The 13,833-nt window shown below is 34.9% G+C and overlaps 1 protein-coding gene across 2 annotated transcripts in view; it reads right to left on the bottom strand.

Annotated features, from left to right (window-relative positions):
• Positions 1-13,833, bottom strand: part of ATRNL1 (attractin like 1) — a 525,096-nt gene that overhangs the window by 298,608 nt on the left and 212,655 nt on the right. For both annotated transcript variants that reach the window (XM_037400754.1, XM_037400753.1), the window contains exons 22-23: positions 1,449-1,543; positions 735-813 (exon numbers count right to left, since the gene is read on the bottom strand). In XM_037400754.1, the coding sequence (XP_037256651.1) occupies positions 735-813; positions 1,449-1,543 (174 nt within the window). The remainder of the gene's footprint in view (positions 1-734; positions 814-1,448; positions 1,544-13,833) is intronic.

Genomic DNA, 13,833 nt, shown 5'->3' with positions numbered 1-13,833 from the left:
TAAGTTAAAATGCAGGAATAAATATAATTTCTAACTATGGTATGTTAAAATACTTCAGAATTACATTGATGAAAAAATTATTGAGTTTATGTAAGACAAATTCTGAACCTTCTTTAAAAAGATTTTTTTTTTCTTTTAGTACAATTTTAGTTTAAGCATCATGCTTCTCCTTGGATATGTTTTCAGAAAGTCAATAGAACTAATTCAGTATCTAAATAAAGCTTTTCTTCCTTCTTAAAACAAAGAACAGTAATGGGGTTCAAAGTTGGAGAAAAATAGATAAGCAGTTCTTTTTATCAGCATACACAGAAGAACTTCATTGTTTGATATCAATGTTAAGGTTATATAATTAAATTTTTAGCTTGAACACTGAAACAAAGAAATAAAATCTCAGTCTCTGCAGTAGTTAAGGAAGCTTTTTATCTTAATTAAAATCACAGCATTTCATAACACTGTCATTTTAAAAATTTAAATAGTCTACAAGCTTTTCCTACCAAATTAATTTTAATTGAATAGGAGAGAAAGTTAACATATTAATGAAGCTTTGTTCAGATTGCAAATTATCATCTGAGGTTTAAGTAATATAATTAATAATGGCATAACGATAATGGTGAAAACACATTTGGTAAAGTTTTATTATCAAAATTAGTAACAAAGAGACAATCGGGTTAAAATAGCTTAAAGGATCATGAGATCATATGGGAAAAAGTCGTCGCAGCAAAATTCACACTCACCTGTAGAACCAATAGACCATGTAATATTGAGGTTGAAGTTGTTTGATGCATTAATTGATATATCCAAATTTTTATTTGACTAGATAAAAAAATACATTTCAATTAATAAAGTATGTCAGAATGTATTGAATATAACTCTATTGCGCATAAATGGATATAAGGCTTTTTAATAATCTTTCATTTTTCATTTTAAATATAAATAGAAATGATAATAATTCAGAGCCAAAGGCAATCCTCTCTTTTGCTTCAGTAAGAACAGGGTACAAGTAACCATATAACTACACCAGTTATATTTTCAGATTGTGCTAAAAATAATGAAATCATTTTGTTTATAAAACTAAATAAAAAATACACAGCAAATGGCTACATTTTAATTACAATCCAGAAATTACTGTTCTCATCTGCTACTAAAGATTTCTTAAGTGAAGGGTATACTCCTTTAATTCCTCTCAGGAAGATAATTTTTTTATTCATGGGAACAACAATAAATTAAAATATCTGATAAGTTTTTGGAGTATTGGTTGATCTGAAGTACATCCACCATTTAGAAAGTTTTCTCAATGAATGCACTGGAACTTTTTCAGTGCTCAAAAAGATTTGGAATATCTCTAATACCTTATAGGCACTTGGGAAACTTTTAATCATGGTGAACTACAATGGAAATCTTAAACATCACTCTCCATATCTTGTCTAAAGTTAATAATATTTTCTTACCTGTTCTGGATTTGCTATAAAGTTTATGGCAGTGTGATGGCGATCATCCTCTTGTAATAAGCTGAAAGTAAACTGGTAATCAATCAAAAGGCTGTCTGTGGGCAAAACAGAAAGTAAAAATGATAAAATAGATTAAAGTGTATACATATTAATAATATGTTATGCAAGTACCTAAAAATTTAACATTCATTTTTATTTTGAAAAGCATGGAGTGATCTTCAAGTCAGAATTAGTCAAATGCATTTTACCGTTTAAGTATTTGCACTGTAACATCTTGAAGCAATAAATAAATAAAATTAATAAAATTAAGAAATTAAGAAACAGATTCTAACATTGAGTCAGTGCAGCTATTACACATTACTTGAAATAGTCATTCTTCGTAATTATTCCAAAACACAGTATCAAGAATTGTTAGTGTTATCAATTCCTATCTTTACTCTGAAATCATTATTCAGAAATTCTGTTCAAAATGCATTTAAATATTTTAGGTTTACAATCATACGCTTTACTGTGTTATATAAATGGTTTACATAGCTACATTACCATAACACATTTTAGAATTTCTAGGTTCAAAAATTGTGGAAAAAAGTTGCATCTACAGTAAAATTATGTAGTATGAAGGCATGATACTATAGTAAATAGGATTGCTAATAATAAAATGGCATAGTGGAATTTTGAATAGAAATTATGTAACCACCAAGCACATCCTTTGTAAGTTGCCAGAATTCTAAGAGATTTTAAGTGGCAGGCGATACAAACTTTTCGTACAGAAGTGAGTGGCTGTTTAGTATTAACTCAAAAGGATTACATTTCACTTCCAAATGGCATTTGTTCTGCCCATATTTCTTTCCACCTATAAAAGGAACGGAGTCTGCCAGGCAGTTCCTATTCATGCCGTTTCTGTCACTGCACGCTAACAGCACTCCCTGATGGCCAGCTAAAGTTGGCATAAGTGCAGAAAGGAGAAAGGGCCATCCTCAGATGTCCCAAATCATGTTTAACCCTTCCTGGAAGGAGCATTAACTGATTGGGGCAAGTCAGAAGGCAAGTTCTGAGCTATCCCGTTGTGCTCCTGAAGTTGGAGGAATGAGATTAACCCCTAGTTAAGTCAGATCCATGTCTTGATGGGATCAACACCACACCAGCAGTGTGTTACAAATAAAAAAATATGTGATCATAAAACCAAAATCAGTAAATACAGAGAGTGAAAGATTAAGCCAAAGCTGGAAAAAGCTGTGTCAGCCTTTTGTTGGACTCAATAGTTTGCTTACTGCTGACAATCACCTTTTCTGCAGCAACACATCTGAAAAAATAAATTCTATTGTATCCCATGGGAAGCCTGACATAGGAGAGAAAAAAAGCTTAATGGTTCAACGAAGCATGAATACAGCCCACTGTACTGTCTTAATAGTGAAAAAAAAAAAAATGGCTTGGATTTGTTATTTTGTTTTGGTTGGGTTGGTGGGGGGGTTTGGTGGTTGGGGTTTTTTTTTGGGGGGGTGGTGGGGTTTTTAATTATTATTTTATTTTATGGTTTTTTACAGTGTGGAAAGAAAACTAAAAAAAAAATAAAGGAGTTACAATAGAGGAATTACCATGACCTTTGAAGGCAAAATTTTGACTTTATTATGACATGAAACAGAACAAGGTCTTAAAATAAAAAGATCAGTCAGGATGAGTTTGGTACAATACTCTGGGCGATGCTCTGCTTGTGTTGAGAAAGGAATATACTCTAAATAATTATAAAAGATAAGGTGGGCACCTGAAGGAGATAAGGAGACCATCAAGTCAGGAAATCGTTGAACAAAGAAAATTGAAAGGTCTACTCCTCCTAGATCCCACCTATTGTGAATGGAATGATTAGGTGTCAAAATCAAATGAGTATGTATGTAAAGATGTTGTGTAACCTCTCAGGAAAGCTGTATAAAACACCTAACTTTTCACTGAAAACTTGGGAGCTAGTCTGTCCAGTGCGAATCGGCTAGCTCCCCAACGTTGCATGAAATAAATACCTTTTCTGCTTAAAGACAAAATTTGTCTCTGAGCAGTTACTTTGTGCTGTTTTGGCATCAGAGCCACCACAGTTCCATTATTCAAATAAGAATAAGCTTACCTAGATGTCTTAGATAACAAGTTCTGATCAGGTTTTTGCAAGCTTACGAAGGCAAAAGATGAATAAATACTAAATTGAAACACCCCATTTATCTATTAATACTACTCTACACTTCTATAACTATGCAAATCTAATTAATAAAGTCTCATTGACTCCGGTCAGTGTGCCATATCTACATATTTAACAGTAAGATTATCACTGCAGCAGAACATATTAAAGGTAGCAGGACAGCAAAAGTTGGCAAGTGGAGATTGACCCCAATTAAAGGGATTAATAAAAGCTTTAATAATCATGCAAGACCAAAAGGCTAGCAATAATGTATAGATATGCTAAATCTACTGATCTGGTCAAATAGGGGTCCAATGAAATAGGAATGACTGCTTTAGCATGAATTTTTGTAAACGTATGGTGGGCAAGCACCACAGCTTCCACATCTACAGAAATTCTGGCTAATGGAAAGGCTACAAGATGCAAGAAGCAGTGTAGACAGGCCTTCTAGCCAAGAGTGTGTTGATTTGCTCACAATGTCTGGAAAATTACCATTTTAAAATGCCGTAGTCGTCTTCTAAGCCCTGATTGTGCCAGTAATGTATAGCTCAGATCTCATCATAATGCAAAACTGTGAACAGACACAGGGTGCCTGTCTCCTAGTCATATGAATGGACAGCTTTTCTGCACACAAGTTTAAAAAAAATTCAAAGTCATTTACTTCTAAAACAATATGACTACTTTGTTTCCAGGGGGTTGCTGTTCTTGTTGTTGTTTCTTTTTTTTTTTTTTTTTAAAATATATATATATTTATGTTTTACTGGCTAAAACCCAAGAAAAAAATAACTTGTTTTTCAAGGAATGCAAGAAAAGTTCTTACATTAATAAAATATGTTAATCTATACCAGGGGTCCTCAAACTTTTTAACCAGGGGGCCAGCACGTGGATGAAGTGGCAGGCAGTCATCTGCGGCTGCTTGGTTCCCCCCCCAACCCATGGCTGCGGGGGGGGGGGCGGGGGGGGAGGGGGGGGAAGCGAGTGGGGTCTGTAAATACCAGGGGCCGGATTGAGGACCCTGGGGGGTTGTATCCAGCCCGCGGGCCATAGTTTGAGGACCCCTGATCTATACAGCTCCACATAACTGTAACAAATCATAAAAATACTTTCATTTCATTTTTTGTACGATATTTTTACCCACAATGCAGTTTAGACAGTAAATGATGAAAACAGTAAAAGTTCATTACGCATAGCACCTTTTATACTAAAGATATCCCAAAATATTTCATGGTGTTATTAATTACTCCGTTAATCGATGGTTAATTAATTAATCAGATACTTAATTATTATTAGATATGAGAGCTTGACACATTCCAGTTGCTCCCTCACATAAAGAGCAACTCCACCACCTCTCCCTGCTGGCCTGTCTTTCCTAAAAAGTACAGAGCCAGCCAGGACAGCATCCCAGTCATAGGAGCTCTCCCACGATGTCTCTGCAATTGCAGTGAGCTCACGGCCCTGTGACCCCACACAGATCTCTAATTCTTCCCATTCACTCCCCGTGCTGCATGCACTGGTGTAGGGGTGTTTCAGAGAGCTAACTGAGCATGCAGGTTTCCCAGGAGGGGTGCAAGAGGGTTCACCATAGCCACACACACCCTTGAGGTGGTTGGCCTCCTGGTACTCATCTTGGGAGGCAGCTACCAATCTCTTCATACACAATTATAATTCACAGAAGATACCTAAAGGATGTACAACTTCAGTGAAGCAGAGAGCTCTGCCTAATGCAGTCCTGTGATTCAACAGTGCAAATGAAGTCAGGTGCAAATGAAAGAGCTGGCACTGAGCAAACATTCCTTCCCCTCTTTCCAAAGACTGCAGAAGTATGCTGAAGAAGTTTCACAGCTTCGAGAAAAATTTACTTTCATACTCAGGATACATTTTGGTTGGACAAAACTTTGAGAAAGATTTACCTGGGCCTATTCTTAAATTGCACATCCCAAACCTCTGGAAGGCTCTAAAGCTAGATTTTATTAGAATATAAATTAGTAGAACTAATTTAAGAGGAAATTCAAAGTGAGAGTAGAAATTAAAAGGGATTATAAAGATGACTATCTAATACATCCTGCTGCCGTCTTTCTTACTTGCCTTCCTCCTCACCTTTTCAATCTATACTTCAGGAGACTCTTCCCCCACACATACTGAGCAGCTCTCAGGGAAAATATCATACCCCTCTCCTCCAGAAAGCTTCACTTTTTACAGACTGCAGCAGGCAGAACAGCTGTCCTTCCCACTTCCAAGCCCCGTGCTGAACATAACCCTAAACCATAATCTATGCCAATACATCGTAAGTGCACATAAGCAAGCTCAACAGTTACACAGTACATCACACCGTATTTCTGAATTCATATGCCATTCAGCCTAGATGGTTTAGCCTGGGAATAAATACAACATTTAAAGTAAAATTTAGTTGTAAGAGTACGACCTGTTCTGAATAGTTAAATGTATAAAGAATAAAATGTGTAATAGCTAAATGTAGCTATTATTGTAAGCTATTTAAAGTACACTCAGTATATCCTGTTGATACATATTGCTGTGTACATTTACAATCAGGAATTTAGGGAAGACTGAGATTTTACTCCATGTATTTGTTTCTACTGCAAACCTTTAAAAAGCCACCATAAGTATTTTTACCCTTTACATAAATATGAGACTTTTCATAAGTGCTTCTGTTTATAAAGGCACACACAGAACAGATTAATTAGGAAATAAATTTGGATCACATATAAAGAGAACCTAAAAAAATTCTCACTGCATTTATATCGTAGCATAAGACAATGAAGAAAGCACAAAGATAACAAATTCTAAACATAATCCAACTGCCACATGTGTGACACCTGATAAAACAATCTTTCAATTTTCATCCGGTTGACCTATAGAAACAAGACTAAAACTGTTTTCAAAATCTGGTGAACACTGAAAACGTATTTGTTTATTTTCGAACAACAACACTTCCACAAGAGGTAGCAATCAAAATATTATAAATGGCCATTAGCATCCAAAAATTAAGTATACAAACTTACAGAATTGTTTCAGTAAATTATAGAACAAAATGTATAATTCTTTAGAAGTATCACTGATGCACTCTATGGTTCATTAAAGTGACTCTCATTTTTCTTTAATAATTTAAAAAATCTAGAATATGAATCCCACCTTTTTCTCAAAACGTATTTCCTCTATTTAAACTTAACTCTCAACACATTTTAAATTCACAAAGTGTCGATTAGCTATTACAATTTTCGCAAAGAGACTAGGTAGTTAACTATCTTGAACACTGCATAGATTAGTCTCTTAACTATGGAAAACATGTTAATGACCTTACAGAATGAGCACTGCCTTCTTCTCTTTTTCAAAATGTTAACTGAAAAAGAATTTACCTGAAACACACCATTTTTTTTTTGACAATTTCTTGCTTTTCTACATATCCCTTTGGGAAATATGCAGAAGACAGCTTCACCTTAGTTTTGGATTGTTTCAGGAAAATCCTAACATCCAACATTTCATTTTTTTATGCCATCAATATCTTCCATGTTTACATTTTCCCACTTAACATGTTTGAAATATATATTATTTAAAAAAAAAAACCTTGATGTTCAGAGTTTCCCTACACCAATGGGCAAGGGAAGGAGATGAAACCACCATCACACTACAACAGCAATAATCCCTTCCTACTTTGTGCTGGTACAAATGACTATAAAATGCTTAGTGTGTTGTTGGCTCAGCTCTACAGCCCTGAACTTCATCTCAAATCTGATATAAGATACAGGTAACTCAAGTGGCAGACAGACAGAATTTAAACAGCCACACACTAGAGTATAATCTACAACCTCCCTGAACTTTTACGTCTGAAGTTTCACAGGAAGATTTCTTGAGGAAATAGAAATCCCCTACCCAAACTCAGAGCCCACAGCTCAGAGCTTAAATCCACCCTCACCACCACCACCACCACCACCACCACCACACCTCCTAATATTTGGGAGCCACAGCTGGATATTTTTGAGCCAAAGGTTCTCCAAGAGTCAGCCCAGTGCATCGCAAGCACAACTACTACAAACATCAGCCACCAAGTCACGGCAGCATAGCCTCCTCTTCAGAGCTTTCACCAGGAAAACATGGTGGGGGGTGCCTTCTTTTTGATAGTATTGAACCCAGCTCCTCCTGTTTTTGCCTAGCAGGGTGTGTGCCCCATCATCTTAGTGTAGGCAAGAGAGAAGCAGCAGAAGGATTCACACCAGCAAGGGAAAAAAAGATTAAATTTGCACATGGAAAGAAAGAGAGCAGAGGAAGTGAAATGACACAGGCACTCAGCAGGGGGAGGAGAGTCCTACAGTCTGATTTCTGTTTCCAGGAATGTTGCTTCATTTTGTATTAAAAAATCATTGAATAAAATAGAAAAAGAACGTCGGGAGACCACAATACCATCCTGACATCATCAACGGTCAAATATAACAAGGAGATCTGGTTATTCTTTTCACATCTCTACTTTGATTTTTTCAAAACCCTTGACTGCCTTCACAAGGAGTCATTAAAATCGATTCAAAATGTCAGTAATGAGCACATATGAGAACACAACAATAATTAGGCAAAGAAAGCCATTTAATTAAATGAAGAAAATAAATTTCAAAGCAATCGTTTAATCCTAGTATTGCTGTTAATTTTCAAGAAACTGTTCTCTTTTTTTAATGAAGGCCCATGACTTTTAATATGGTTAATATAGCTTAATATGAGAGTTTTATATTAATATCCAACGAGGAACAGACCTATTCCCATACGCAAGCTTTTGTATTAAAATAAAATTTTGCTATTTCTAAAATGTCAGAATGTTCCCAAAAGAACAAAGGCCAGACAGAAGTCTTGATTTGAAATTCTACTTCAGTATTTCTGAGTGTTACCACAACTCTCTAAGAACATATAATTACATTGGTAATTATTTTTAAAATATGTTTTTTAAAAATTTAGTGTGATTAGTATGAATCAGTGACAGAGTTATATACAAAATGCTGTGTTAAAGAGGAATATTATGACTGTAAAATGAACCACTACAATCAAGGGTGCCTGTGAATTATTTTTGGGTGAGTGCTCACTTAACAGGCAGCTATTCAACACTTTGTTCTATGTTCAGTACTCAGTGTTGGGCCCATGCCTCATTTACTACATACTACAAAAACCCTTTTCTAAAGACAGAATTAATTTCTAATGTGGCTTTCTATAGTATTCATCACTATCATTTTCTAAGTTCTTCAAAAAAGTTAATGAATTTGTTACAACATTACTGTCAGTTGAGCAGGCATTATTAGTCCCATTTTATAGGGCAGGAAATGAAACGAAGAGACCAAGGACAAAAACACCCATTAATCATGACTAGCCAATCTGAAATACCTAGAGTTAGATTTTTTTTATATTTTGAATTATATAACACTACATATGATCGTTCTTATTTTGCAGTTCCTTCCATCATTCATTGTAATTCTTTCCCCTTTTACAACAAAACAGGACAGGAACATATATTAATCTTTCCATTACATTATCACTGATTCGTCCCCTACAAATTCATTCAGTGCACTGTAGAGGGAAAGTTCATGGGGAAATAGTATGTAGCCATGTTATTAAAAGTTGTACAATCATGCCCTAATAAAACTCAAATGAAAAATGCTTGTTCCAGCAACCTTAATTCTTCTACTTGCTTGGCACTCACTGCCTAAATACTATATTTCAATAAAGGGGTTTTATTAAGTAATTTTAAAAATCAGGCTGGAGTAAATTCTAGAGAAGCACTTTTCAGCTGGCTTCTCCCTTTCCCCAAATCTTTCCAGTAGAGCATCCCAGTTTACTACATCTTTCAGCAGAGAAGGAAGAATGAACCTGAGTTCCCAGAAAGGGAGCAAGAGCACAAACAACTGGACACATTCATGGGTTTCCTAACTTTGGCCACTGGCCATTCTCCCACATCCTGTCACATGGCTTCTTAAAACACATTTCTGAAAAAGAACAACATGGCAAAAGATTATCACACACATACAGAATTACTGAGAAATATGCCTAGCATTTTGGTTTCAAAAGTTAAAATTTAGCGAAAGTTCTAAGTCAAAAGTACTGTAATACATGTCAGACAGCCATACAAACAGAGCATGCAACCAAACGCATTCACAACACAGTCTCATTCCCAACTACAACCTAGTTATCACATTTTATAAGTGTTAGGTAAGGGTCACAGTCTTTACCTGATCAACGACTAAAGTGTTTTTCACTTTTTTTCCAGATAACAATAATAATTTCTATTTTGTGAATAGAAACCTCATAAAATAGTGCTGTTCTATATTTATTTCTTGAAATCAAGGTTGTAAGAACCTCCCTCGTGGTTGCAATAACAGACCCATCACAATCAGTCTTCCCACATTTTTCTATTTAAGAAACTCTCTATTCATGCTGATTCTAAAATTCCTGCTCTTACCACTTCATTGCACAGGCAGTTTGTCTTTCTGCTGCTCTTTCTAGAGATTGTTCTTTATTTTCAGTAAGAGATAGCTGAGAATCCTATTCATATTCCTCTATACTAGCAAAAATCACGTTGCTTTTGAAACCGAATTCCATTATCAAATGCTATACATCATATTCATTTGTGACCAAAATAAATTCTCCTTGTAATACATCAAATTTAGGGGCTTACCACCAGACCTATTTTCAGTCAAGATAATTATTTTGAACTTTCAGTGTAGCTGCCTGATTCATTCCTCTGTTGTCTGTATCTAGCAGTCATCCACTGCCTCATTTGCATTGTTATATTGAAATACGTTGGCATCTGACATTACTTGTCCATTGTGACAACACAAAAAGTCATTTACTGCGAAGTCTTTATTATTAACTAGCCAAACTTGCATTTTTGCTTAAATGTAACAAGAGCGGAATGAGCTTCAAAATACTCCAGCATTTACTATTTATATGCTTTTTTCCACGTAAAGAAAGAGCATGTGAGAATCAATTTCACATAAGTTCAAAGTTTTTAGAAAACATATAGCAACAACATTTCGTTAGTTTTCTTTCTGTACGAAAAAAAAAAAACCAAACCCAACCATATTAGGCTAAAAAGCCCACAAAAAGACATAGTGATTAGTGTCATAATCAGCAAATTGGTTAACCAATTCTTTTTTTAAACCAAAATCTTTTATGGAATTTTCAGCTGCTTTTTTGAAAGGTCTAACAAGTGGTCAATTTTGATGCTAAGGGAGGTCCAGATACAGAAAAATCTGACCTGCGTTGAAGTTTTATTCATCCAAACATGATTAATAATCTAGGCTTGATCTATATTGACTAAACTTTCTGAAGACAGATGTGCTCACACGACGGATAAGTAACCCTTGATTCTCTCTACTGACTACAGAAAGACCTAGAAGGCTAATTTAAGGCTGGACACATAAGTTTTAAAAAGCTATTTAGGTGAGAGACATCTCATTGTAACTGTCAGAAGTAAATATCTAGATCTGCCAATGTTATGGTAAACAAAGAAAGACTTGTTGCTGAGGTCTAAAAAACGAGGAACATACATAATTACCTGGGTTCTTTTTAGCACACAGTCTGAAGATGATGCTACTGAAGCTGTTGAACATGGACCACAATCAGACCTCTTTTTTTTTTTTTTCTTTTTATAGATATATCACCAAACTCTTAACCTAAACAACTGCAACCACAGATGGGGGTTCTGCGAACAGCTGCAGACCCTTTTCAAGTTCTGCCCAGGACCACGGTCTATACACAGAATTTGGAAATCAAGAAGAGAATTATGAACCAAATATTAGCACAAGAAGCAAGAATAAAGAAAAGTGAATGCATTGATTGGCAGTTATTTAAACATCAATGTTAGAAAAACAGTTTAGACATCTCTGATGATGGAGCATTTTAAAGCTTATGGCATTACAATAAGCTAAAAATATAAATCTTATTACTTGATAGTAAGGAATGCTCAGTAAATGAACTTTTGTTTTGTCACAATGGACAGTCTTTGTAATATCTTAATTCTTGCAGTGTTGGAAAAGTACAAACAAAACCAATTAAAAAAAAATCTCATTAAAATATTATGGTAGAAATTCGAATTTATCTCTCCATGAAATTTTCTTCATAATGATCTAGATGCTTTACCAGCTTTACAACACTCAATATTACAACTTCAATATGCAGCATCATTTTGCAATATACTAGCACAAATACTCACTAACCTGATTCTAATTTTTTTCTTTAGTTATATAGCCTATACACACTGAAAAGATCTCTGATCTGCTTGTTCTGACAACTGAACTGGCACATCTAAGAAACATTATTGTTTGAGTTCATGTGTTATTGCCAAAGAGGGGTGTTTCTTGCCATATAAAGTAGTCAAGTTTTAATGTTATTTTAAATCTTGCTCTTATACTGTTCAGTTTATTGTACAAACCCTATGAAGTACTTTGTTTCCTTTTAGAAATTAATTTATTTTTATTTCTAAAATGGATTAATGCCCATAATATGGACATGGCAAAAGTATAAATACTAATTTTATTTTTTTTAATGTTTCTATGCATATATATGCTCAAGTTTTCGTATAAATTCAGAATACTCAGAAGTTACTCACACAATAACTTCTATGTAGAATATTAGCAGAGTTTTTATCCTGGTTCTTGAATAATTCAACACAGATATAAGCAATTAAAGAAACAACCTGTGGTTGATCAGGCCTTAGGAGGAGACAGAACATGTGCTTCATAAATTGACTACAGATAAGTAGGTACTCGTGTAATATCTCAACATTTTCAAAATTCTTTTCCTTCCTTTTTTCTCATTATTTAGTTGAACTTTGCTTAAGAAACCTTAAATCTACAGCACAAATGTCAGAACTTACCCCATGTTGCTTGACTCTACATGATTTGTACAAAACACACAATGTAAATTGAAGTTGAGATGTTTCAACTTTGCTGAAATTCTTTGCTGCTTCTCAAACAATTTTAACATGTCAGTTCTGAGAACAAAAATCTCTCATAGCAAATAAATCCAGAACACTTTCAGCAAAATTGTACTTCATACTGGACAGAAACGATGCATATCGTACACCTCACTGTGCAGTCTCCTCTATTTTAAAGTCATGAATTGCAGCAGGTATTTTTATTGTAAAAAAATATAATATGCTAAATCACAGTACTTGCACATTGGAGAGCAGAAAACCTTTTGCATTACATCTTTGAAAGGAAGACATAACACGAGCACCTTTTCATTAGGTATATTTAAAGTAAAATCTGATTATTTAAATAATAACATTCTCACTGCTTTTTGCTCATGCTAAGAATTGAGTGCCCGTTCAGCAGAAAACACTGAGGGAATGTTAAAATTCCAAACATTCACAAATGAGATTACATATCTGTAATATTGCCTAATCCAGCCTACAGTCTTTAAAACAGATAGGAGGAAATACCTCAAACCTTAGTATAGAATAAAGTACAGACTGACAAACTTGAGAAAGAAAAAAACCCCAGATTGTTTTCCCTGCTTCCTACAAATTTAGCTTGTAGGGCTGGCAGTTAAGTATATAAAATAATAAACCATTTGGTTTAACTAAGCAAATGGAAATAACAGAGGAAGGAAAGTGGAGCTCAAAAGGCTGTTTTTCTCAGCCCCAGCAGAGTCACCCACTCTTCAGAGATTTATTCTTTGCCTGAGAGAGGGAACGTTGGCCACCATGGCAGGGCTCACTGAGGCTTTTCTGAAAGTGACTTGGAAAACTCAATTTCCACCTCAAACAGCTGCCAGACATTAAAAGAAATATTCTATTTTCCTAGCACTATTTTTACTATAAGCCAGGAACTAGATACAGCTGTGCTTTCATTAATTCACGACATTTTTTGGCCATGGAAAGAAAAGTACTGTTAACTGAAATGCACAAATAGAATAAATCTCTTCCTTTGACTGGTGGGTTTATTGGGTTTTTTTTTTCCCCAGATGATTAGCTTAATACAGAACAATTGATAGATACCTATACTGTTTGATAGATATCAGGCACAAACTATTTGGCAATGCTTTTCTAAGAACTGAATTATCATGTAACAAGGAACACTAAACTGTAGCAAACACTGACAGTCTGTTTGTTCTTGGTGTTTGAAAAACACTGATTGTTCATATCATCTATACCTGACCTTCACAGACCATATATTTTGGTAGGTGATCCTTGCCAATGAACATGAAGCGACATATTTGAATGACGTAGTT

This window comes from Falco rusticolus, chromosome 9 (genome assembly GCF_015220075.1).
Source record: "Falco rusticolus isolate bFalRus1 chromosome 9, bFalRus1.pri, whole genome shotgun sequence".
Lineage (NCBI taxonomy): Eukaryota > Metazoa > Chordata > Aves > Falconiformes > Falconidae > Falco > Falco rusticolus.
This window is presented reverse-complemented; position numbering and strand designations above follow the sequence as displayed.